General features: G+C 36.3%; 1 protein-coding gene across 1 annotated transcript; it reads left to right on the top strand.

The window, feature by feature from the left end:
- Positions 1 to 4,420: 4,420 nt before the first annotated feature.
- LOC139887728 (glutamate receptor 3.1-like) lies at positions 4,421 to 13,682 on the top strand. Its single transcript, XM_071870790.1, has 5 exons — positions 4,421 to 4,514; positions 4,602 to 4,867; positions 5,118 to 5,430; positions 11,924 to 12,300; positions 13,629 to 13,682. The coding sequence occupies exons 3-5, from the start codon at positions 5,127 to 5,129 to the stop codon at positions 13,680 to 13,682; spliced, it is 735 nt and encodes a 244-aa protein (XP_071726891.1). The 5' UTR covers positions 4,421 to 4,514; positions 4,602 to 4,867; positions 5,118 to 5,126.
- Positions 13,683 to 25,764: the final 12,082 nt, after the last annotated feature.

The raw sequence follows: 25,764 nt of genomic DNA, 5'->3' as shown, positions 1-25,764 counted from the left end.
TACTAACCATCTTACTTGTATTAGCTTCCATCTTTCACACAAGTCAATCAAATAACCTTAAGCTCTGGATACCAATTTAATGGGAAAATAATCACAACGGACAATCTACAAAGCGGAAACAAACCCGTTTGACCAATACTTTCCCGACCCGTATGAACCCGTGAGGATGCTAACAAACAAGCTATACCAAATCCAACCCAAGTCAGTAGCTAAACAATACCAAATTAGTAGCTAAGCAATAATCAAGCACACACAATACACACGAGACTTTTTACGTGGAAAACCCCTCAAAATCGAGAGTAAAAACCACGGGACTCGTAAGCCACTTAAACTTCACTATCATCAACAAGGAGAACAATATAATAGGTCTTCTCTAGATCATCTAGAGGTATACAACATCATCATACTTTTGAACTACAACAATCAACAAGTATATGAACAACCTAAAAGACAAAAGAGGAATTATCTCACCCAAAAAACTGCTCTCTGTTCCAGTAGCAAAATCATGACCTACAGACCTCTTTAGACAAATTCAACGGTTTAAAATGTTGGCCCTGATGTCAGGAAGACACAGTCCAAAATTGAAGAAGATTCAACGGTCGGATCTCCGAGGATCGCCGATTTACTGGGCTGCTGTACATAAAAACGGGAATTGAGAAAACACACTTTTTCTTGAGTTGACTTCTCTCTTTTTTGATCTCTAAATGATGAATACAGCTGCACTTGATTTGAATTAAGAGATGCCTCTGATGGTTGACCAAGTCAAACAACCATTGGGCCTAATTTTGTTGGGCTTAGGCCTTTCACATTAGTTGGAAACCAAATTAAAACCCAACAGAAAAGACAAAGGCTTTTAAACTGCTAGATCCAATTGAAAATAAGATCATTATTAGCAGAGATGTTCAAGTGAATGAAGAAGGGGTCTGGGATTGGGTAAATCATAAAGAATTATAGAAGGTTCAAGACACCACTGATCCACTTGTAATCTCACCTCACGAACCACAGTTAACTGGTGCAAATTTTGAAAGAGGAGAATGCTCAAACACCACACAAAATGAGCATAACTCAGATGATGAAGATGAACCTAGACAACCAAAGATGAGAAGTTTACGAGATCTGTATGAAGCAACGGATGAAATTCACATGGTTTGCCTTCTAGCTGATCAAGAAAATGTCACATTTGAAGAAGCAATAAGAAATAAGAAATGGAAGGTAGCCATGGATGATGAAATTGCAGCGATCGAAAGAAATTAGACATGGGATCTCGTTGATCTACCAAACGGGCATGAACCCATTGGAGTTAAATGGGTATTCAAGAAAAAAATGAATGCTAAAGGAGAGGTTGAAAGGCATAAAGCAAGGCTTGTTGCAAAGGGTTATGGTCAAAAACATGGGATTGATTATGGTGAAGTTTTTGCACCTGTCACTCGAATGGAGACAATACGTCTGCTCATTTCTCACGCACCACAACACAAGTGGCCTATATATCAAATGGATGTAAAATCTGCATTTTTGAATGGTGTACTTGAAGAAGAGGTGTACATTGAGCAGCCACCGGGTTACTTGAGAGCTGGAAAAGAGAAAAAAGTATTAAAATTAAAGAAGGCTCTCTATGGTTTGAAGCAAGCGCCCCGAGCTTGGAACACCCGAATTGATTCTTATCTCAAGAAGAACGGGTATGATCAATGCCCTTATGAACATGCTCTTTATGTGAAGAAGAATAAAGATAGCCTCTTATTTATTGCCGTATATGTTGATGACATAATATTTATGGGTAATGATGAGAAAATGATAAGGGAATTTAAAGAAGCTATGACAAATGAATTCTAGATGACATATTTGGGAAGGATGAAGTATTTCTTGGGGTTGATAATTTATCAGGATAAATCAGGCATATTTATCTCCCAGGAGGCATATGCTAAAAATATACTGAAGAAAGCAAAAATGGTTGATTGTAATCCCGTGTCTACGCCAATGGAACCAGGACTGAAACTATCCAAATTTGAGGGAGGAAAAAGTGTTGATGCAAATTTGTACCGAAGCTTGGTTGGAATATTAAGATATCTCACTTGTACAAGGCCAAATATCTCATTTAGTGTTGGAGTAATAAGCAGATATATGGAAAATCCTAGGTACACCCACTGGAAGGCACTGAAAAGAATTCTCAGATACATAAAAGGATCATTATCTTTCGGTTTGTTTTACTCAGCCTCAAACGAGTACAAACTGATCGGATTTTCAGACAGCGATTGGCGAGGAGATGTTGATGATAGGAAGAGCACATCAGGCTATGTTTTCTACATGGGCAATACAGCTTTTACTTGGGCATCAAAGAAACAACCCATAGTCACATTATCAACATGTGAAGCCGAATATGTAGCAGCATGGTGTGTTTGTCATGCTATTTGGTTGAGAAACTTACTGGGTGAATTGAACTTCAATATGAGTGAAGCAACAGAAATCAGAGTTGATAACAAGTCAGCCATTGAATTGGCTAGAAATCCAGTCCATCACGAAAGGAGCAAGCATATTGATGTGAGATTTCATTTCATTATAGAGCAAGTGCAAACAACAAAAATTCATGTGGAACATGTTGAAAGTCGAGAACAAGCAGCAGATATTCTCACGAAAGCTCTACTAAGTTGTTCGAAAAAGGCAAAAGAATGCTTGGAATGAAGGATGGAAGAGATTTGAGCTTAAGGGAGGAATTTGATAATGTTTAAGCTCAAATGCAGGCTGCTTACTGTTAGTGTTAATGTCCCATGTGTTAATATTATTAGTATGCTGTTAAATGTTCAATGTTGTGTTTTATGTGTCATGTGCGTAGCATGTGGTCATGAAGTCTGTAAGTTGGTTTTATGTGTCATTTATATGTCAAATAAGTGGGACAGCACACAGCAGTTACCAAATTTGTAGGAGTACAAGTAATATCAGTCGATGTTTTGAATTAATGAAGTGGAAAAACATACGGAGTTTTCCAACTGATACATTTTTCTGTGCACTTACATACTTACAATCCAGAAATCAACAACAAAATCACAATAAAAATCATTAACAATTATATGTCTTAATTACTTTGACTAAAAAGTTAAGAACACCCGTTGAGTGATAGATGGATGCTGTATATCCGGAAAACATTACTCATTATACTTGTTTTTTTTTTTTTGGTTCGGTGTTTGTAGAATAAATGTGTCCCTTTCTATAGTTAGGTAACACTTCTGTTTCATTTCACTTGGCCTTCTTATATTTGATTAGTTGACAATTAAGTTATTTTTAATTAAATATGAATCAGCAAGTTTAGAAGTCAAATGCAAGTAGTATACAAATCCAATGAAAATGAAAAGATATTCTATAATATTGTTGGAATCCAGAAATGTCATTATCTTAGAAAGGTCATGATTGTCATGGCATTCTTGCCGTAGTTTCTTAGCATTTTCCCAACCCAATCAGGATTCAGCCAGGCTTTTTTTATTTAACGTACTAAGCGATCAGCTTTAATTTACCAGTCGAACTGGTAGTGGTCTGCCTCTCTTAGCGAGAGGTCAGGAGTTTGACTCCGCTTGGCTGCAACATTGCACTCAATGTTATCCCTGACCTGAAGTATCCACTAATGTCGCCTTTCGCTTAGTGTGGGGGCAACGGGGAGGGGGGTTTTAACGGCCATGCCCTCGGATTGGTCCGGGTTTCCTCTAGGGCAGTAGTTGGGGGCATGTTATGCAACTATAGGAGATGAACGCGTGAGTGGTTAAGGCCTCCTCAGTGATCCCAAACTGCTGTCCAAAAAAAAAAAAATTATACAGTTCATATATAATAACTCATTTTCGTAAATGATCACCACATAGGTAAGCATGTAAAACATTATGAACCTCAAAAGATCGATACTGTACTACTGTACGATGATCACTAATCGAATCCTGAGCATTTGGTTTTGAGATTAGTGTTAATTAACATGGAAACATATTGGAGGTGTTAACCTTTTTTCCTAAGGTATTCCCAAATTTCTAAGTCAACATGCAAGATTTATCTTCAAACTATCTCAGTTGAATCAGTCGATATCTTATTGAGGAGGGAAGTGAGAGAACGTGAAAACTACACCAGAAAGTTAGAAAAATCACCAAAATAAATTAGAATAGAATTATTCAAACCGACAGGTGTCTGAAAATCAAGATTTTAAGAAAAAGTCAAAGAATTTAAGCCTTAACTGAATCTTCTATCTCTATATAAACAACACAAGATTCTGCTTGGATACAACCCATCAGTCAATATGGAACACAACAACAACAACACTTTAGTGTTTGTGTTCTTTGTTGGGATAATGGTTTGTGTTCATTTCATGGTTCATTCTGTGAATGCGACAGTAGTACCATCAAATAATTTGATAAACAGAGAACCATATTCAAAAGTTCACTCTAAAGAAATGGTGACGCTTACAAGTATTAGACAAAGATCAGGCCGCAGGAGAAGATTCAGAAAAGAGCGTCGCCTTATTGAACAGCCGGCTGATATATGTGCAGGTATGTTAAGTTACTACATTTATGTAATTAGTTGAAACCAAAATGTTCATGATTTTGATTATTAATTAGCATCAATGCCTACAACAGAAATTGTAGGGCCCACATGGCAGGTTAATAAAACAGGAGAAGGTCCATGCCAACAGTTAGTTGTGTGGGTACCAAAGAAAGATGGATTCACTTAGTTTGTAAAAATAGAAAATTCTGAAGTTAAAGGTGGCTTCTCCTTAGCAATATTTTGCTATGCATTACAATTTTTGCCATACAGAGTTCAGCCTATCTTCAAACCGTACGTCAACTACACAGGGTATAGTAACGGTAGCTATGATGAACTTCTACATGTCATTGAAGGAACGGTACGTACGTAACCATTTCTGAATATGTATATTCAGAAACTGTATATGTATATTCTGTATCAAATGAGACTTGAACTCACAACGTCTAAATAAATTAGTTAACTCGCTTATTGTTAGACAAAAGCCTTTCAGTTTAAAGTGAAAGTGAACAAATATATCAACAATCAGCACAAAGATGATCATGATAACAATACAATGAATGAAAGATATACGAGCTTAACAAAAAAAAATTCATTATACTAATTTTCAGACTTGTGAAATGGTTGCGGGTGATGTAACCGTGCGTTCCAGTCGAGGTCAATACGTTGATTTTACGACACCTTATCTAAGCTCTGAAGTTTATATGCTTGTTCATGGATCACTTGCATGGAACCAAACGTTGTGGACATTTCTAAGACCTTTTACTAAGAGATTGTGGTTAGCAATAGTCGGCATGTGTATTTATATTGGAGTAGCAGTCTCTATTTTGGAATATCGTGCAGACAACCCAAAATTTACAGCATCCTATAAGACAATCAGAATGATCATATGGTTCCCGGTTTCTACGTTCTTCTTCAATGAAGGTATTGTTTCAAACCATACCAAGATAGCTTAGTGTTTGGAGTCATAATATTCTTAAAAAGGTCTCGCGCGTTTCAAACCTCATTAGCAGCTTATTTTGAGGTGGGCAGGAAAGGGGTTGAAAACGTTCCACGGAATAACCCGGATAGACCGAGTACATATGTGTAAAAATACTTCTCCACCCGGCTAGCCATAATAGGGAAAACATTTTCCTTTTACCCTCTTTTCTAGCAACAATATTGATATAAGACCACTCCCGGTTCAATTTTGGGCGTTACGCGTTTGAGCTGGCAGCCCACAATGCCCCACGACACTGTGGGGCGTTGTCAGGAAAAGTTGTGCGAGGCGTGGTAGATTAAACCACGGGTGAAACAACGATATTTAAAGGAATGTGATCGGTTGAATTCATACAACATGCATCACAACATGCAATTCAACATCCCATTCTGCGTTGTTTCTACTTCATGTACAGAACAAGGTACAACATCATTCACAAACTTGTACATCATGTTGACATAATTGCACTTCATTTATATATATTTTTATATAAATATAAAATTAATTAAATAAATATAAAATTAAAACTAGAATGCCATATCACTAACACCTGTTAATATGCAATGCAAATTTGGTATTATAAAATAATATGGAATTTGTAGATGTATATATGTAAAATATGTAGATATTAATATATATAAGAAAATATCTAAATATTAGAAAATAAAAGAAAAATCTAGAAAAGAAAAATATAGATATTTGTATAGAAATATCTAGATATTTATCCATGGAAATATCTAGTTTCTAGAATGTTTCATGCGGTAGTATAAATATGGGTGATGAGTAGTTCATTTGTGTAATGTGTGAGTAAGTGAAGTTTGAAGTAGAGAAGAAGTAAGAAGTGAAGAAGAGTTAGAAGTAGACGGAGTGAAGAAGTAAGAAAAGAGTGAGTGAGTGAAAGAAGAGAAAGATAATGTTGTAAGTAATATTGTAATTGTATTTTGTATTAGTAAAAGTATTCTTTGTTAAGTTTCCCGGTTAAGCCTTAGTTTGTATTTAAGTTCTTAGTGCACTTGTGTTATTCATGTTATATGGTAGGCTCTGCCGCCTAAGTGATATATGGTCGGTTATACCGTCTGAATGATATATGGTCGACACTGTCGCCTAAACATTATTGTGCACTAAGGGTTCATAAAATTAAAGGGTAATCAACGTCAAAGTGTTGGTGTAGTGAGTCTAGTATAGTCTAGATCCTCTATAGTGGGTGTATTGGGCTTGTCGAAGCTTCCAACAATTGGTATCAGAGCGGGTCGTTCGGGACCATTTCTAGTGGAGGAAATCGGTAAACGTTGGACGTTTACATCAACTTGTTTTCACCAAGGCTCTAAGGGAGATTCTGTCAGAGCAGAGTTAGGAACTGTGAAAGCTCATCGGTCAGGGACCAAGCTTATTGGAAATTGGACGTCATGATGACAGATCTTGTAAGTACGAGTAGTGAAATCAAGAGTCTCAATAACCACAACTATGGTTATTGGCAGACTTGCATAGAATCCTACCTACAAGGACAGGATTTATGGGAAATAGTTGCTGGCAGTGACACAACGCCTCCACCGAAAGAAAATGCCGAAGCCTTGAGAAAATAGAACATCAAGGCCGGGAAGGCTTTATTTATATTTAAGACTACAATCGAGGAGGATCTATTGGAGCACATCTGTGACGAGAAAACACCAAAGGCAGCTTGGGAAACTTTTGAAAAATTGTTTTTAAAGAAGAATGAAACTCGCCTCCAGCTCTTGGAAAATGAGCTCGCAGGTATCTCACAAGGAAGTCTATCTATTTCTCAGTATTTCACCAAGGGGAAATCTATTTGTCGTGAGACATCTCAACTTGCTCCTGAAGAGAAAGTGAGTGATGCAAGGATGAAGAGAATTATCATCCACGGCTTAAGATCCGAGTATAATGGATTTATAGCCGCTGTGAGAGGATGGCCTACTCAACCATCATTAATAGAGCTGGAGAATTTATTGGCTAATCAAGAGGCATTAGCCAAGCAGATGAATGAAGTAACCATAAAAGACGGAGAAGATGCACTCTTCACCAATAAGAAGAAAGCAACATCTCGAAGACAAGAGGCGATGAAAGAAAGTAAGACATATGGGTGGAAGGGTCACCCAAAATCAAAAGGCAACGCTTCAGGGGGAGCTCAATAAGGAAGAAGAGATCATCGCCAACAATACGGGGAAAATGATAAGAGAAAGAATGGTGAATGCTTCAATTATGGCAAGAAGGGTCATTTTGCTCGAGATTGTAGATTCCCCAAAAGGCGAACTTTAGAAGGAAATGTGGCTGCCGCAAGAGATGAGAAGAAAGAGGTCACATTCGAAGCAACCATTAATGAGGAAACATAAGATGGAGAAGCTGGACTTTCTGTTGAAGCTGACATAGATGATCAATCTCTTAAAACAACTTTAAAATCAAAAGTAAACTACAAAGATGATTGGATCATCGATTCTGGGTGCTCAAATTATATGACCAACGATGCGACAAAGCTGCAAGAAATGGAGGATTACAAAGAAAAGAGAGTCGTGTTGACAGCCAATAATTTAAGGTTGTCTATTTCTCACATTGGAAAGACAATAATTCCAAATGAAGGCGACTCTCAAAAGCTCCAGCTCGAGAAGGTGTATCTTGTCCCTGGCCTAAAGAAGAATTTACTTTCAGTACTACAATTGACAGCAGAAGGAAACTATGTGCTCTTTGGACCAGAAGATGTGTCCGTATTCAAGAGAGTAAAGGTGGTTGGAAATCCAGTTATGCATGGAAGAAGAATAGAATCGGTCTATGTATTATTTTGCTGAAACAGCTTATATAGATAAGACTCGAAAGAATGAGACGGCTGATCTTTGGCATGAACGTCTTGGGCATGTGGGCTACAACAAGTTAAAGGAGATGATGGTGAAACACATAGTAAATGGACTTCCTCAAATTGATATCCGAACAGATACAATTTGTGCTGAATGTCAATTTGGCAAAGCTCACCAATTGCCATTCAAGGAGTCACCACATCAGTTCAAGACACCACTAGAGCTCATACACTCAGATGTCTTTGGCCCAGTGAAACAAACATCACTTGGAGGCATGAAGTATATGGTGACATTCACTGATGACTTCTCAAGGTATTTGTGGGTTTACTTCATGAAAGAAAAGTCGGAGACCTTTCTGAAGTTTAAAGAGTTTAAGAATAAGGTAGAAAGTGAGCTCAATTATAAGATTCGATGCTTACGGACAGATAATGGAAGAGAATATTTATCAACCGAGTTCAATATCTATCTTGAGAAGCACAAGATTAGAAGACAATTAACTTGTCCCAATACTCCACAACAAAATGGAGTCGCAGAATGCAAGAATCGTCACCTTGCCGAAACTTGTAGAAGTATGCTTCATGGTAAGAATGTACCAGGAAGATTTTGGGCCGAATGTATGAGGACGACTTCATACATGATTAACAGACTCCCACAAACAAAGTTGGGATATATTTCACCATATGAAAGATTATGGAAGATCAAGCCAACCGTCAACCATCTCAAGGTTTTTGGATGTGTATGCTACGTCTTCGTACCAGATCATCTACGAAGCAAATTTGATAAGAAGGCAATTCGGTGCATTTTTGTCGGTTATGATGAATCAAGAAAAGGATGGAGATGTTGTGATCCAAATACTGGAAAGTTTCATACTTCAAGAAATGTGGTATTTGATGAAGGTTCTTCATGGTGGTCACCTCAAAAGATAGAGCTTCCAGAATCTCATGGATTAGAAGAAGTTCCAGAAGAGAAAGAAGAACATAAAGAGCACATATCGGATCCAATTAAAGAAGGAGATGGATCATACTCTAAGAAAACGTGTCCATTGAAAACGGAGGTACATCAATCTACATCCGAAGAGGTTCGTCCAAGCCAAATGGATGCCGAGGAGCATGTTCAAGAATTACGGAGATCAACAAGGCCGAGGCAACCTAATCCGAGGTATGCCAATGCTGCTCATGTGGATGAATCAATACATATTGAGCCTTCCACTTATGAAGAAGCAACACAAAGTCAAGAATAGCGGAAAGCAATGAAAGAAGAAATTAATGCACTAACAGAAAATCAGACATGTAATTTAGTTCCAAAGCCAAGAGATGTGAAACCAATATCTTGTAAGTGGGTTTACAAGGTGAAGACTCGTTCCGATGGCTCCATTGAAAGGTATAAAGCTCGACTTGTTGCTCGAGGTTTTTCTCAAGGATATGGGCTGGATTATGAAGAAACATTTAGTCCGGTGGCAAAGATCACAACAATTCGAGTTCTACTAGCTTTAGCTGCTAGCAAATCTTAGAAGTTATGACAGATGGATGTCAAGAACGCTTTCTTACATGGAGAACTTGACAAAAACATTTATATGGAGCAACCAAGAGGCTTTGAGAACAAGATCCATCCTGAGCATGTCTGCAAATTAAAGAAGGCACTATATGGCTTGAAGCAGGCTCCAAGAGCTTGGTACGGGAAAATTGGTGAGTTCTTGGTACAAAGTGGTTTTACAGTTGCTCCTTCAGATTCTAGTTTATTTGTGAAACAAAATCAAGGAAAACTAGCCATAGTGCTAGTATATGTGGATGACTTAATCATCACGGGAGATCACTATGAGGAGATCCAAAGAACAAAAGAGAATCTGTCTATCAGATTTCATATGAAGGAGCTTGGAGAACTCAAACATTTTCCTGGACGCGAAATAGAGCAGAAAAGAGAAGGATTATTTCTGGGACAACAGAAATATGCGCGAGATCTTTTACAAAAGTACGAAATGCTTAATTGCAAACCTATCTCAACTCCGATGGATCCGAATACAAAACTACGAGCAGATGAAGGAAAAAGTCTTCAAGATGTTACGATGTATCGAAAGATGGTCGGAAGTCTTATTTATCTCACACTAAGCCGGCTAGACATATCTTATGCAGTTGGAGTGGTTAGTCGATACATGAGCAATCCGAAGAAGCCTCACCTTGATGTTGTACTACGCATCTTAAGGTATGTTAAAGGCACTATTAACTTTGGCATTTTGTACAAAAAAACAAAATAATGTCACGTGACTGAATATTGTGACGCTGATTACGCTGGAGACTATGATACACGACGATCAACAACTGGATACATGTTTAGTCTTGGATCGGGAGTAATATCATGGTGCAGCAAAAGACAACCAACTGTATCCTTATCAAGCATCGAAGCAGAATATCGATCAGCAGCATCAGCAACACAAGAAATTACTTGGTTGAAGCAGCTAATGGAAGATCTTCATCAATCAACAGATTATCAAGTAAAACTTTTCTGTGATAATCTATCAGCTATTCGATTAGCAGAGAATCCAGTCTTCCATGCAAGAACAAAACATATAGAAGTGCACTATCACTATGTACGCGAGAAGGTCCTTGAAGGAGAGATCAAGATGGTGCCAACAAAGACAGATGAACAAGTTGCAGATATATTCACTAAGAGCCTAAGTAAAGCAAATTTTGAAAAATTCAGAGAAGCACTTGGAATGATCTGCAAGTCATCAACGTAAGAAAATTTGCATTGAGGGGGAGTGTTAAAATGCAATGCAAATTTGGTATTATAAAATAATATGGAATTTGTAGATGTATATATGTAAAATATTTAGATATTAATATGTATAAGAAAATATCTTGATATTAGAAAATAAAAGAAAAATCTAGAAAAGAAAAATCTAGAAAAGAAAAATATAGATATTTATATAGAAATATCTAGATATTTATCCATGGAAATATCTAGTTTCTAGAATGTTCCATGGGGTAGTATAAATATGGGTGATGAGTATTTCATTTGTGTAATGTGTGAGTAAGTGAAGTGTGAAGTAGAGAAGAAGTAAGAAGTGAAGAAGAGTTAGAAGTAGAAGGAGTGAAGAAGTAAGAAAAGAGTGAGTGAGTGAAAGAAGAGAAAGATAGTGTTGTAAGTAATATTGTAATTGTATTTTGTATTAGTAAAAGTATTCTTTGTTAAGTTTCCCGGTTAAGCCTTAGTTTGTATTTAAGTTCTTAGTGCACTTGTGTTATTCTTGTTATATGGTCGACTCTGCCGCCTAAGTGATATATGGTCGGTTATACCGCCTGAATGATATATGGTCGACACTGTCGCCTAAACATTATTGTGCACTAAGGGTTCATAAAATTAAAGGCTAATCAACGTCAAAGTGTTGGTGTAGTGAGCCTAGTATAGTCTAGATCCTCTATAGTGGGTGTATTGGGCTTGTCGAAGCTTCCAACAACACACCCCACAACACTCTCTCACAACACTACCACAGAGACCCTATTTTTACACAACACTGGCACGCTAACGTAGTTAGCCCCTATAACTCCTCAACACTACAACATTTTAATTTACCACAATAGGTGGTCTTATGAAAACATTGCATTCTCATTATTGTTGTTATTTTTTGTTTTTGCAGGGAAGATAGTCAATAGGAACTCTAAAGTTGTGCTGGTTATGTGGTTAAGTATGATTTTCATTGTAGTTCAGATTTTTACAGCTACGTTGTCCTCATGGTTGACACTCGATCAACTGCGTCCGAAATTGCCTTCTAATTATGAAAGCGTCGGATATCAAGATGGTTCCTTTCTGAGAGATTTTATAAAGAATAAATACATGTGCAATGACACAAATTTGGTTGCCCTGCATAGCGCTGAAGAATATAAAACTGCTCTGTCCAGCGGCAACGTTACTGCAGTGTTCGATGAACTCCCGTACATTGAACTCTTTCTTGCAAAGTATGGCTCGGATTATACGAAGTTTGGGCCAATAAACCAGGAATCCGGAATTGCATTTGTAAGTCTCTTCATAAACTAACAAATTTTTACTCTTGTATACACTTGTTGGCATAAATTTTCAATGCTAACAAGTTTAATCATCCAGGCATTTCCACTTGGATCTCCCATGTTACAGAATTTTACGAGGGCAAAAGTGATGTCCTGATGGAAATGAAGAAAAAATACTTGGGGTTTCATGCTCCTGATGAATCACAACCTAATCAAACTCTACCAAAAAGTCTTGATATTTAGAGTTTTATTGGACTGTTCATATTAATGGGGACTGCTTCTATAGCGGCTATTATCTGTTCAGAAATCTCCCTTCGGCGAGCAAACAAAAAAGTCCCCCCTGCATCGCTGGATGACTAGATTCATCTATGACATATGTTCAATTCATCATGTGAAGTTTTGACCTTCTGAAATCGAAGATGAACCCTAAGAGGTTAAAGAAGAAACGGTCTTATTACTTATTAGTATGTGAGTTATTTTTCTAGCACCAAATGTTACCTAAAATGTCATATTAGTGTACTTTTTAGTATGAACATGCATTAATGTAGGTGTGTGTTGTTATTGTACAAACAGTGAACTAGCACTAGTGTGGTCTACCCTGATTGTATATGCAATATATATGTATATGTTAAAATGGATATATATGCAACATCTATGTATAAAATTGAATAGTGTTTCTTTAAGAAAATGGTGAATCTTTTTTGTTAGTCTTTAGCAACCATCGGATGACATAGTATAGTTCCCACTGCAACAAAAGTCAAGAAAGTACATAACAATATACTAAGAGTATTATTTTAAGAGAATTCTATGAATAAAACATTGCCATAGTTGTGTCTCAGAATCTTTCAATTTGCAATTATGTGCCGTCATTAGGTATAGTATTTCTACCAACGGGCATCTAAAAACGAGAGTGAATGGTTCACATCGAATGCTGAACCATTCAGCATTTAGCGCGTTTATTTCTGACCTCTGAATGAAGCTGAATGGTTCAGCATTCAGTGCTGAACCATTCAGATTTGAAACACTCTCTTAACCATTAACCATTAAGAGTCTACATTGTACTTCATACTTAAATCATACCCAGAACGTACAGTTATCAAACAATTTTATATTGAACATTTTATTCATTTAAAACGTTAATAAGATAATTTTGCTTCATTCATACCGTTCATTCAAGATGATTATCAAACAACTTTTTATCCTTCACAACTAAGTACGCTAAGAACCTTTGAATAATTTAAGAATATTAATAATTCAACGCTTAATCATTCATGTTGGTCCATAATCCCGAGTTCTATATTGTAATAAGTTCTATTTGTATTACCGTTTACATTTCAGTCGTGTATGGACATTGTCATTGATAATTTGTGTTTGATAATGATTAAGCAATGACGTTAAATGGTTTAGAGCTGATTGGTTGGCAGCTCAGAACATCGACCGATGGTAGGGACCATCGGTCGAGGGACAAACATCATCGGCCGAAGGTCAGAGACCATCGACCGATGGACACTGTAAGTATATATAAATAGGGAAGTCGGGTTTCATTCATAGGTTACAAACCCTACACCCTTTAGCCGACATTGTTCGTTCTTGCAGTTGTCCTAGACCAAACCCCAACCGAATACACATTCCTAGGCGTCGATTCCGTCAACATTAGTTGGTATTATTGATCCCAAAGAGTCTAAGTATTCGTTAAAATTATAAATTAGTGATTTCCACCTCTAATCTTGTTAGTACGATTAATCTAAGATCCTATTACGTCTACAAAGTGGTATCAGAGCCGTGGTTAGCTGATTTAATAATTTTTAATCGTTTAAAGTGTTTTGGTTTTTAGGGTTTTTGGTCAAAACGGGTTTTGCATCAAAAGTTAAAATTTTTACGTGTTAATTTTGTGTTTTTGTGTTTCGTTTAGCATGTGGGTGTGTTATCTAAGTTTCCGTCAGATTAGTTTGTGTTTTGGACGTCAAAATTTTGTCAAAATCGAAGTCTAAGTGAAAACCCCAGTTTTTCCTGCCCAGATTTCGTAAGAACTACCCTCGGCCGATAGTCATTGACCATCAACCGTTCGTCTAGACCATTAACCGTTAGTCAACCTAGTTACAACCGATCGTCTCATACAGAACCGGAGGACCGTTTGTCATATCTTAGAGCAGTTTGTCTTTACCTACGACCGTTCGTCCTTAGACCTTCGACCGTTCGTCCGCTACCATCGGCCGATAGTACTTTTCATCGACCGAAGGACTCGTAAATGACATACTGCTTGATCATAATCTACCATCGGCCGTAAGACTTAGTCTACCGACCGACCGTCACTGACCATCGACCGATAGTCACTGTCCATCGGCCGACAGTCTTTTTAAACAGAATCAAAAATCACATCTAATTAATTAAAATGTCGGACACTAATGAACAAGTGGCTAACAAATACAGTGCTTTGGTGATTGCTCCTGGACTACAAAAGTTAATACTTTCTGAAAGCGAATCCGGAACTTCTAATAAGGTTCCAAAACTTGATAATTTGAAAGACTTTTTGGACTGGAAAATGAGGTTTACGATCTATCTGAATGGTGTCGATTCTAGACTATGGGAGTTTATTGAGACTGGATATGTGTGGCCAAATGGAGGAGATGATGAACCAAAGGAAACTTCACAGTTTAATCCTGCTGAGCGTGAACAGTACAGTTTGAAATGTAAGTGTTACGCACAGCTCACACAAGTACTGTCTAAGGAAATTGCATAATCATGCATAACTATCATGCAACTATATGAAATTGCATAATCATTATTTAAAATTTCATATTGTAATTGCATCGCCGGGTATGCAACGTTGGAGTTCGGCGTCAGGACTCACCGCCGGGTATGAGTCGTTGATTTTCAATGGATATTGCTTCTTTTTCTATTTTTTCTTTCTTTTAATTTTTGTGTTTTTTGTATTTTATAGTTGTAGTTGTAGACAAGTAAGGAGAATTTGAGAAGAAGAAGAAGAAAAATATTCGAATGAAGAAGTAAGCGGCTGATTTCAACTAGGTTAAAGGAAATGGGCCAAATATATTAAAAAGACTGGGACCATTTTTTTAAACATTTAAATAAATGGGCTAAAATTCTTAAGGAAAATGCTAATGACAGCCCTTAGGGCTGGCGTTATCACGGTTTAAAATGTTGTAAATTTTGATAACCGCTTTTATGAAAATGACTAATAACCACCATTTACAATTACTTGATGCATGTTAACGGCAACTCTTAGGGCTGTCGTTAGCATTTTTCAATTCTTAAATAGGGCAAAAATTTACAAAATACTTGGACTTAATTAATTTGTTTGTTTAATTTATTAACTTAAAATGAATTCATGATAATTTTAATTTTATATATTTAATATGAACTAAAAATAATTAAATAATTAATTAGACACTCAAATTAGACGCCGAACCATTTCCTTACTTTTGACTTTAGTGTAAAATCTCAGTGTCTTGGAAAACACTGAAATTAGACACTGTGTCCGGTGTCTCCACTCCTAGTGCTCTTAGATAATTAAGAAGTCATCGGTCCCACGCATTGATAACATAATAATTAAGTACAATAAATTTTATTATTCCTTAAAAGTCGCCTATCGCCCTATCTGGTATCTTTCTTTGAAACATCATGAGTAATTAAAATAGTTAAATTGAACTGGTCGACATTTTTTTTTTCTGAAAATAATTAAGTACCTGTATTCTAGAATTAAAGTTTTTAAAAGTTTGTCATATACTATATATCTTCTATCTATTATCCATCTATATATTTAAACTAAGAAAAGATTATGCTAATGGATTTGATACAACCTGGTATATGGAGCACAAAATATACACTATTTCATTTGTTTTCTTTATGGTTGCTGTTTCTTACTCATCCGTAGTAACACATAACAAAAGTTTAATTCATGAACAACATTCAAAAGGTCACTTTACAACAACACTGATCAACACAGCCCCAGATGTATCTGCAGATAAAAGCGAAGACTTTACAACTGCCTGTCTGAGACATCAAGTGTATATGCTTGTTCATGCTGCTCATAACTATTGGAACCAAACCTTGTGTACTTTGTTAAGACCTTTGAACTCGAGTTTGTGGATCGCATTATTTGGCGCATGGATCTGTACTGGGTTTGCAGTTGCAACTTTGGAATACGGTTTTGACATACCGTTTACTACCCTATTCAATCTGATACACTTGTTCACCAGGTTCCCTAATCAATGTTCATCTTCAATGAAGGTACCTAATTATAAGTATCTAGTTTTTAAAAGTTTGTAATTAGTACTCCAATTATTAACCTGACTATTTTTTTTTCCAGTAAATCAAGTTTTATGAACTTTTTTCTAAAACCTGAGTATCTTTTTTTATTTTTATTCAGATAAGATACACACTTGGTACTCAAAAGTGGTGCTTATCATGTGGCTATGTGTGATACTGGTAAGATACCATATTTATACTTGGTTCTTGTGGTTGACACTGGCCAGATACCAGTTCACCCGTGTTCGTTGCAGATCTCAAGCTCTTAAACACCCAGCTACAAAGAAGCAGTACCGTAGACGTGTGTTTTATAATGGTCCAATCACATCCCGAGGTACGGCCTTTGACCGCCGCTACCAAATATTGAATCGTCGCTGTTGGAAGTGTAGTTCTTATCCACACTAGATTAGATATGCTTGTAAATATAATCAAAGTCTTTGTTTTTCTTTTTATGTATACTCTGTTCATATGATAAATTTCTTCCGAGTATTCTTCCTAGTCATTATTTATTGTATTTATTCAAGTACCATTCATATGTTAAATTATGATCATATGTGAGTATTGGCTGCTCATACTAGCTAGACACTCTTCTTGATTTTGGTTATTGTTTCCATTTTTCATACTATCATTTATGGTTGAATTGCAGTTTTCGCACTAGAAACTCTAATTTATATGGCTAAATTTCGGTTACTGTTCATACTTATAAGTTTATAGTAGCTAAGCGCGTCTTTTTTACATCTTTACAGTCATCTTTGCCAGTCAAAACATATAAGAATGAAATTTTAAGGGATTTACTAACTGTTAAGGGTACAAGTACGGTGCCCGTAAACTGAAAATATGAGAGCAAGAAAAAATCACTGTGCAGAATGCCAGAATTATTTGAACACCAAAACACAATTGTGAGAATGACATAATGAGGACCCAACCACTGCTATCTATGACACCCTTATCAAAAAAACTGAGACCCACTATATTAATTAAATAAACTAATAATTTACAAGTATTAATGCTAAAAGTACAAACAATTATACCACTGCCATCGTCCTCAAATGTGCTTAAAAAGCACGGATTGGAGATTGAAATGGTCAGTGGCGGAGCCAGGATTATAACTGGTTGGTATCATAATATAACGTCGAAATTTATTAAGTCTAAAAAAATTATTGACAAACTATGATTAAGTATTAAAAATAGAAATCAAGTTACTTTCTATTACAACTATATCCCCTACTATATTTCATTCATTGGAAACAATCCATTATTGATTCATCCGTAACATTAGCAAACGGTTCTCTTTCTATGAAACCAAGAAAACAATCATTAATAAAATATATGTTGTTGCCGATCAGGGGAAAAAAAGTGATACAGTAGTAGTTTTATGAGTATGAAGCCAAAAACGATTGTAAAATAATAATAATGGGCCGCATATAGTAATAGTAAAAACACTTAATTGGGCCGTGCTTTTGATGTAGTCGGTTAAAACAATTCAGTTTACAAACGTATTATTAGGGCCAATCACCTATTTACCCAATTTTTTTACTCCTTTCTGAGCTGAAACCAAAAAAAAAAAAAAAAAATTGACAAATTGCCCGCGCAAGGCGCAAGAGACCTTGCGACCTTGCGACTTGCGTCCTTGTCCCTTGCGTCCTTGTCTTAATAAATTAGGTCAAATATACGAAAACAGACACCACATACACAAACACACCGACAGACTGACTCCTTGCGACCTCTTTGCGACCGACGACGATTACGAAGAACCTTGCACTTGCGACCCCCTTGCGACCCGTCTACCCTTGCGACCCTTCTTACCACCACCACCACCACCACCACCACCATCACCATCACCACCACCACCACCATCAGTACATCATCTCCGCAACCACACCATCGCCACCACGATTGGCGTACTGAGTAATACGAAGAGATAAAAACCGACAAAAAACTCCATCAAGATGTCACAAGATCAGGTAAGTTTATCCTTTTAACTATTCTCGTTCGATTACTCATTTATTATGTCGAAATTTATTTATAAGTTATGTTGCACACCAAGTGTTCGATGTAATGCTTCAACGAGCTTGGTGATGCAAAACTCAATTAAACTGTTGAGAGATTTGTTTAAGTTACATTCTTTGGTAACTAACATATTATAAAAAATGGAACACGATTATTTAAGTGGCATAAAACTGCAAGCTGGTATAGGCACAAGGCACTTCTTGCATCCTTGCGCTTAGTAAAAGTAGTAGGCGCAAGGCACGTCTTGCGCCTTTGCGCCTGTGTGATTAACCTGACGCAAGGTAATACTTGCGTCCTTGCGCCTGTATATTTTTGCTGGAAAAACTGTCTGTTTCAGGGATATGTTGAGGCGAAGTTGACGATGAAGAATATGTTGAATGTTATACCTCAAGTAAAGGCATTAATGACTGAAAATCAACAAAAAATTTTTAGGGGAACTTGTTTTGGTCCTTGGCTAGATCTTCTATACACGGGCAATGATCCCGGCCTTGTACATGCAATGCTCCAAAAAAAGTGAGCGGCCGACAGGAATAGACGAAATGTACCCAGCTGATGATGAGGAAATATGGTTTACTTTCCGTTCGAATTTCAAAATTAGATTTAGTAGGCGGGAATTTTGTCTCATCACGGGGTTTAGGTTTAGTCGTCGCACGGACATGGCACATTACATTCCAAGAAGTTATGATGTAGAAACACCACCGATTAGACGACGTTGTTTCCCAAAACGTAAAGATAATGCAAACATTACAATTACCGATATCCAAAAGCTTTTATATAATGGTGATGATTTTGTGGTTAGTGATGAAGATGTCGTGTGACTAGCCATTATTTTGATTGTGGAGAGAGCATTTATGGGTAAGCAAGGGATTCATGTGGTGAGCAAAAAATACCTATGGTTAGTCGAAGACTTTGCTAAATTGAATGACTACCCGTGGGGTAATCGTATTTGGGATGCTACTTACCCCGTAGTTAAAGATGGATTTGAAGCTCGGGAAAGTCAGTTAGAGGTCGGAAAGGGTTATACTTTGGCGGGTTTTATGTGGTCATTTAAGGTAAATAAAAATAAAAGTTTGGTAGATTTGGATAATATTACTACATTTGAATCGTATATTATTTAATGGGTCCTTATTTATTTAATTTGGTAGATTTGGATTCTTGAGGCATATCGACGAACCATTAAAAGTTTTGCCCACAAGACAGACAAGAATGGAGTACCGAGGGCCTTATTTTGGAAACGTTCATCGGCTGAGTCTTTTTCAGACACTGAGTACCTGCATCTACTAAACGTTATGGTAAGTATTGTTTATAATATAAAAATTTTGTTGGTGCTGGAAGAATACTGATTAAAAATATAGGATCATATGGGTTCTGTGATGGGCGCAAGATCAATCTTGCGTCCTTGCGTAGTGAAGACGCAAGGTCCATACTTGCGACCTTACGCCTGTGTTTTTTAGGCTACGCAAGATTGAGACTTGCATGTTCATTTACGAGTCACAAGATTTATCCTTGCGTCCTTGCGCCTTCATCTTATGTCTTATGGCCAACGCAAGAGTAGTCTTGTGTCATCAGTAACGAGGCGCAAGGTTTGTCTTGCGTCCTTGCACCTTGTTAAAAAGAAGACGCAAGGTTCACCTTGCGTCCTTGCGCCTGTTTTTCTAACTTTGCTGTTGTTTTACAGGACAATTGTCCGAAGAATAAACGACCTTTTCGTACTCTGCATCCCCACTGATATTGAGAGTGGATGTCAATGGTGGGTAAAAAGTTGCCAATACTTTGAAGGGGCAGAAGTTGATGAGGAAGTTGAAGAACCTGTTGAAGATGAACTGTAAGATGAGGAACATGGTGGTGGAGAACAGTCTCAATCTCAATCTCAATCTCAAACAAACATATCTACTGATGCAAAGGAATTATACAATTCTTTGGTGAAACGAATGGATAGGCAATAAAAAGAGCTGCAAGAGTGTAGAAAACAAATCACTGATCACGAGAAACGTATATCTGAACAAGAGAAACGATTATCAGAACAAGAGCAACATCAAGATGAGGATTTACTTGGTCGATCCTTCTCAGACAATGAAAGCGACAAATCAGCTCAACGTATTAGACGTGGAATGAGAGATCGACGACCAACACGTGTACTAAGCTCCCCTTTCACAACACCAGGATACAGAAAACCAATCGAGAAGGTAAGCCTGTAATTACAGTTTTTTAACCTTATACTTGGACTTTTTTTTATTTATTAATTTTTGTAACTAAACAGGCTGATTTTGTTAAAGAATTAGGCGTAAGGTATGGCCTTGCGTCCTTGCGCATGTTTAGCCAAACAGGCGCAAAGTAATATCATGCGACCTTGCGCCTCGGTTACAAATGTGGCGCAAGGTTTGTCCTTGCGTCTGGCGCAAGGTGCACCTTGCGCCCTTGCGCCATCTTGACTGACATTTTTAAATCACAGTTGTCAGATGATGTTGCTCGGAAAGTGAAAAGGCTGAGGGTGTCTGAGGCTGAGGAGGTGGTTAATCTAGATACTGAAGAACAAGAAAAAGAAGAAACTAACCCTAATGTTGAAGAAACTGTTGTTGCTCCAATTGTGAAAAAGCGTAAAAGGTCGCAAAAGGATTGGGTTAATGACAAGGAAGTTTGGTCGATGGTAGAAAAACTAGTGAATGATCAAGGAACTCTACTACCACCACCACCAAATGCTTGGAGAGATGGTAGAAAGCACGTTGGGCCTTCAAAAGATCCGAAGAGTATGGCGGAAAATAAGCAAGAAACGCGGTGCATGTTCATTTTTCAGAATGAACAATTTATATACCTCACACCTGAGTTTTGGATCAGGTTACTTGGTCTTGGATATTCCGGTTACTTGGAAAACTTAGTAAGTTTCTTGCTTATTTGTTTTAATTCTTGAAAATCTCAGTTAATGTCTAACATATTTATTTATTTTATCACAATTGTAGCATATTGATGGATGAGCTACACTTATGTTGAGATATTGTCAGAGGGTTCTACCCCGAGCAAGCCAGAATTCCACTCTTGTTATCCCGACCGACTCGTTTGCTTATAGTACTCGATGGACTGTGATGCCATTGGGTTTCCTTTCTAGGCTTGCAGCGTTTCAGTCCTATTATGATGATACACAAAAGGAGGAAGAGAAACGGAAAGAAGCGGAGAAAAGAGGAGAAGTAGCCATCACAGGGGAGAATCTACCTGATTATATGTATTTGATTGGACTAGGGGATGGTAGTGATGAGCTATATCCATCTTGGGCCTATTGTGATAAGGTCTGTTTTAATTCCCCCTTTAAATTTTAAAAATTGTGATGTTCTGGAACAGGCGCAAGGATCAGTCTTGCGACCTTGCGTCTAAGTTAGGTCAGGCGCAAGGTATACCTTACGTCCTTGCTGTAGTGACCCGAACTTTTCCATGTTTATATATATTAATTGAGATTGATATTTACATGATTAAATGTTTCCAACATGTTAAGCAATCAAACTTGTTAAGACTTGATTAATTGAAATAGGTTTCATATAGACAATTGACCACCCAAGTTGACCGGTGATTCACGAACGTTAAAACTTGTAAAAACTATATGATGACATATATATGGTTATATATATAGTTAACATGATATTATGATAAGTAAACATATCATTAAGTATATTAACAATGAACTACATATGTAAAAACAAGACTACTAACTTAATGATTTTGAAACGAGACATATATGTAACGATTATCGTTGTAACGACATTTAATGTATATATATCATATTAAGAGATATTCGTACATCATAATATCATGATAATATAATAATTTAAAATCTCTTTTGATATTATAAACATTGGGTTAACAACATTTAACAAGATCGTTAACCTAAAGGTTTCAAAACAACATTTACATGTAACGACTAACGATGACTTTACGACTCAGTTAAAATGTATATACATGTAGTGTTTTAATATGTATTCATACACTTTTGAAAGACTTCAAGATACTTATCAAAATACTTCTACTTAACAAAAATGCTTACAATTACATCCTCGTTCAGTTTTCATCAACAATTCTACTCGTATGCACCCGTATTCGTACTCGTACAATACACAACTTTTAGATGTATGTACTATTGGTATATACACTCCAATGATCAGCTCTTAGCAGCCCATGTGAGTCACCTAACACATGTGAGAACCATCATTTGGCAACTAGCATGAAATATCTCATAAAATTACAAAAATATGAGTAATCATTCATGACTTATTTACATGAAAACAAAATTACATATCCTTTATATCTAATCCATACACCAATGACTAAAAAAACCTACAAAAACTTTCATTCTTCAATTTTCTTCATCTAATTGATCTCTCTCAAGTTCTATCTTCAAGTTCTAAGTGTTCTTCATAAATTCCAAAAGTTCTAGTTTCATAAAATCAAGAATACTTTCAAGTTTGCTAGCTCACTTCCAATCTTGTAAGGTGATCATCCAACCTCAAGAAATCTTTATTTCTTACAGTAGGTTATCATTCTAATACAAGGTAATAATCATATTCAAACTTTGGTTCAATTTCTATAACTATAACAATCTTATTTCAAGTGATGATCTTACTTGAACTTGTTTTCGTGTCATGATTCTGCTTCAAGAACTTCGAGCCATCCAAGGATCCATTGAAGCTAGATCCATTTTTCTCTTTTCCAGTAGGTTTATTCAAGGAACTTAAGGTAGTAATGATGTTCATAACATCATTCGATTCATACATATAAAGCTATCTTATTCGAAGGTTTAAACTTGTAATCACTAGAACATAGTTTAGTTAATTCTAAACTTGTTCGCAAACAAAAGTTAATCCTTCTAACTTGACTTTTAAAATCAACTAAACACATGTTCTATATCTGTATGATATGCTAACTTAATGATTTAAAACCTGGAAACACGAAAAACACCGTAAAACCGGATTTACGCCGTCGTAGTAACACCGCGGGCTGTTTTGGGTTAGTTAATTAAAAACTATGATAAACTTTGATTTAAAAGTTTTTATTCTGAGAAAATGATTTTTATTATGAACATGAAACTATATCCAAAAATTATGGTTAAACTCAAAGTGGAAGTATGTTTTCTAAAATGGTCATCTAGACGTCGTTCTTTCGACTGAAATGACTACCTTTACAAAAATGACTTGTAACTTATTTTTCCGACTATAAACCTATACTTTTTCTGTTTAGATTCATAAAATAGAGTTCAATATGAAACCATAGCAATTTGATTCACTCAAAACGGATTTAAAATGAAGAAGTTATGGGTAAAACAAGATTGGATAATTTTTCTCATTTTAGCTACGTGAAAATTGGTAACAAATCTATTCCAACCATAACTTAATCAACTTGTATTGTATATTATGTAATCTTGAGATACCATAGATACGTATACAATGTTTCGACCTATCATGTCGACACATCTATATATATTTCGGAACAACCATAGACACTCTATATGTGAATGTTGGAGTTAGCTATACAGGGTTGAGGTTGATTCCAAAATATATATAGTTTGAGTTGTGATCAATACTGAGATACGTATACACTGGGTCGTGGATTGATTCAAGATAATATTTATCGATTTATTTCTGTACATCTAACTGTGGATAACTAGTTGTAGGTTACTAACGAGGACAGCTGACTTAATAAACTTAAAACACCAAAATATATTAAAAGTGTTGTAAATATATTTTGAACATACTTTGATATATATGTATATATTGTTATAGGTTCATGAATCAACCAGTGGCCAAGTCTTACTTCCCGACTAAGTAAAAATCTGTGAAAGTGAGTTATAGTCCCACTTTTAAAATCTAATATTTTTGGGATGAGAATACATGCAGGTTTTATAAATGATTTACAAAATAGACACAAGTACGTGAAACTACATTCTATGGTTGAATTATCGAAATCGAATATGCCCCTTTTTATTAAGTCTGGTAATCTAAGAATTAGGGAACAGACACCCTAATTGACGCGAATCCTAAAGATAGATCTATCGGGCCCAACAAGCCCCATCCAAAGTACCGGATGCTTTAGTACTTCGAAATTTATATCATATCCGAAGGGTGTCCCGGAATGATGGGGATATTCTTATATATGCATCTTGTTAATGTCGGTTACCAGGTGTTCACCATATGAATGATTTTTATCTCTATGTATGGGATGTGTATTGAAATATGAAATCTTGTGGTCTATTATTATGATTTGATATATATAGGTTAAACCTATAACTCACCAACATTTTTGTTGACGTTTTTAAGCATGTTTATTCTCAGGTGATTATTAAGAGCTTCCGCTATCGCATACTTAAATAAGGACGAGATTTGGAGTTCATGCTTGTATGATATTGTGTAAAAACTGCATTCAAGAAACTTATTTTGTTGTAACATATTTGTATTATAAACCATTATGTAATGGTCGTGTGTAAACAGGATATTTTAGATTATCATTATTTGATAATCTACGTAAAGCTTTTTAAAACCTTTATCTATGAAATAAAGGTTATGGATTATTTTAAAAATGAATGCAGTCTTTGAAAAACGTCTCATATAGAGGTCAAAACCTCGCAACGAAATCAATTAATATGGAACGTTTTTAATCAATAAGAACGGGACATTTCAGTTGGTATCCGAGCGTTGGTCTTAGAGAACCAGAATTTTGCATTAGTGTGTCTTATCGAGTTTGTTAGGATGCATTAGTGAGTCTGGACTTCGACCGTGTTTACTTGAAAAATGATTGCTTAACAAATTTTGTTGGAAACTATATATTTTTAACATGTGAATATTATGTGATATATTAATCTCTTAACGCGTTTGATATTATGTGATAGATGTCTACCTCTAGAACAAGTCCCATTGACTCACCTAATAATAATGAAGAGTCAAATGTAAATTGGAATGATTCGTGGACTGGTTCACAAGTTCCCGAAGAGGAACCGGAAGAAGAGTCGGAACCGGAAGAAGAATCGGAACCGGAAGAAGAATCGGAACCGGATGAAGAAATAGAACCGGTGGGGGAAATAATAAAACGGTTAAGTAAAAGAAAATCCTCAACCAACCGACCAAGGTTAATTATGGTCAATGATGTTTCCGCCAAGGAAGCAAAATATTGGGAGGATTACCAATTCTCCGATGAATCGGATTCCGACGAGAATTCCGATGAT

The sequence above is a fragment of the Rutidosis leptorrhynchoides genome, chromosome 2 (assembly GCF_046630445.1).
Source record: "Rutidosis leptorrhynchoides isolate AG116_Rl617_1_P2 chromosome 2, CSIRO_AGI_Rlap_v1, whole genome shotgun sequence".
Taxonomy (NCBI): Eukaryota; Viridiplantae; Streptophyta; class Magnoliopsida; order Asterales; family Asteraceae; genus Rutidosis; species Rutidosis leptorrhynchoides.
This window is presented reverse-complemented; position numbering and strand designations above follow the sequence as displayed.

Bases quoted from the DNA above. Each gene is read 5' to 3' on its own strand.
- LOC139887728 (XM_071870790.1), top strand. From the start codon at position 5,127: ATGGTTGCGGGTGATGTAACCGTGCGTTCCAGTCGAGGTCAATACGTT. The intron at 5,431-11,923 runs GTATTGTTTCAA...TTGTTTTTGCAG, and splicing joins TACGTTCTTCTTCAATGAAG to GGAAGATAGTCAATAGGAAC. The intron at 12,301-13,628 runs GTAAGTCTCTTC...TTTACATTTCAG, and splicing joins AGGAATCCGGAATTGCATTT to TCGTGTATGGACATTGTCAT.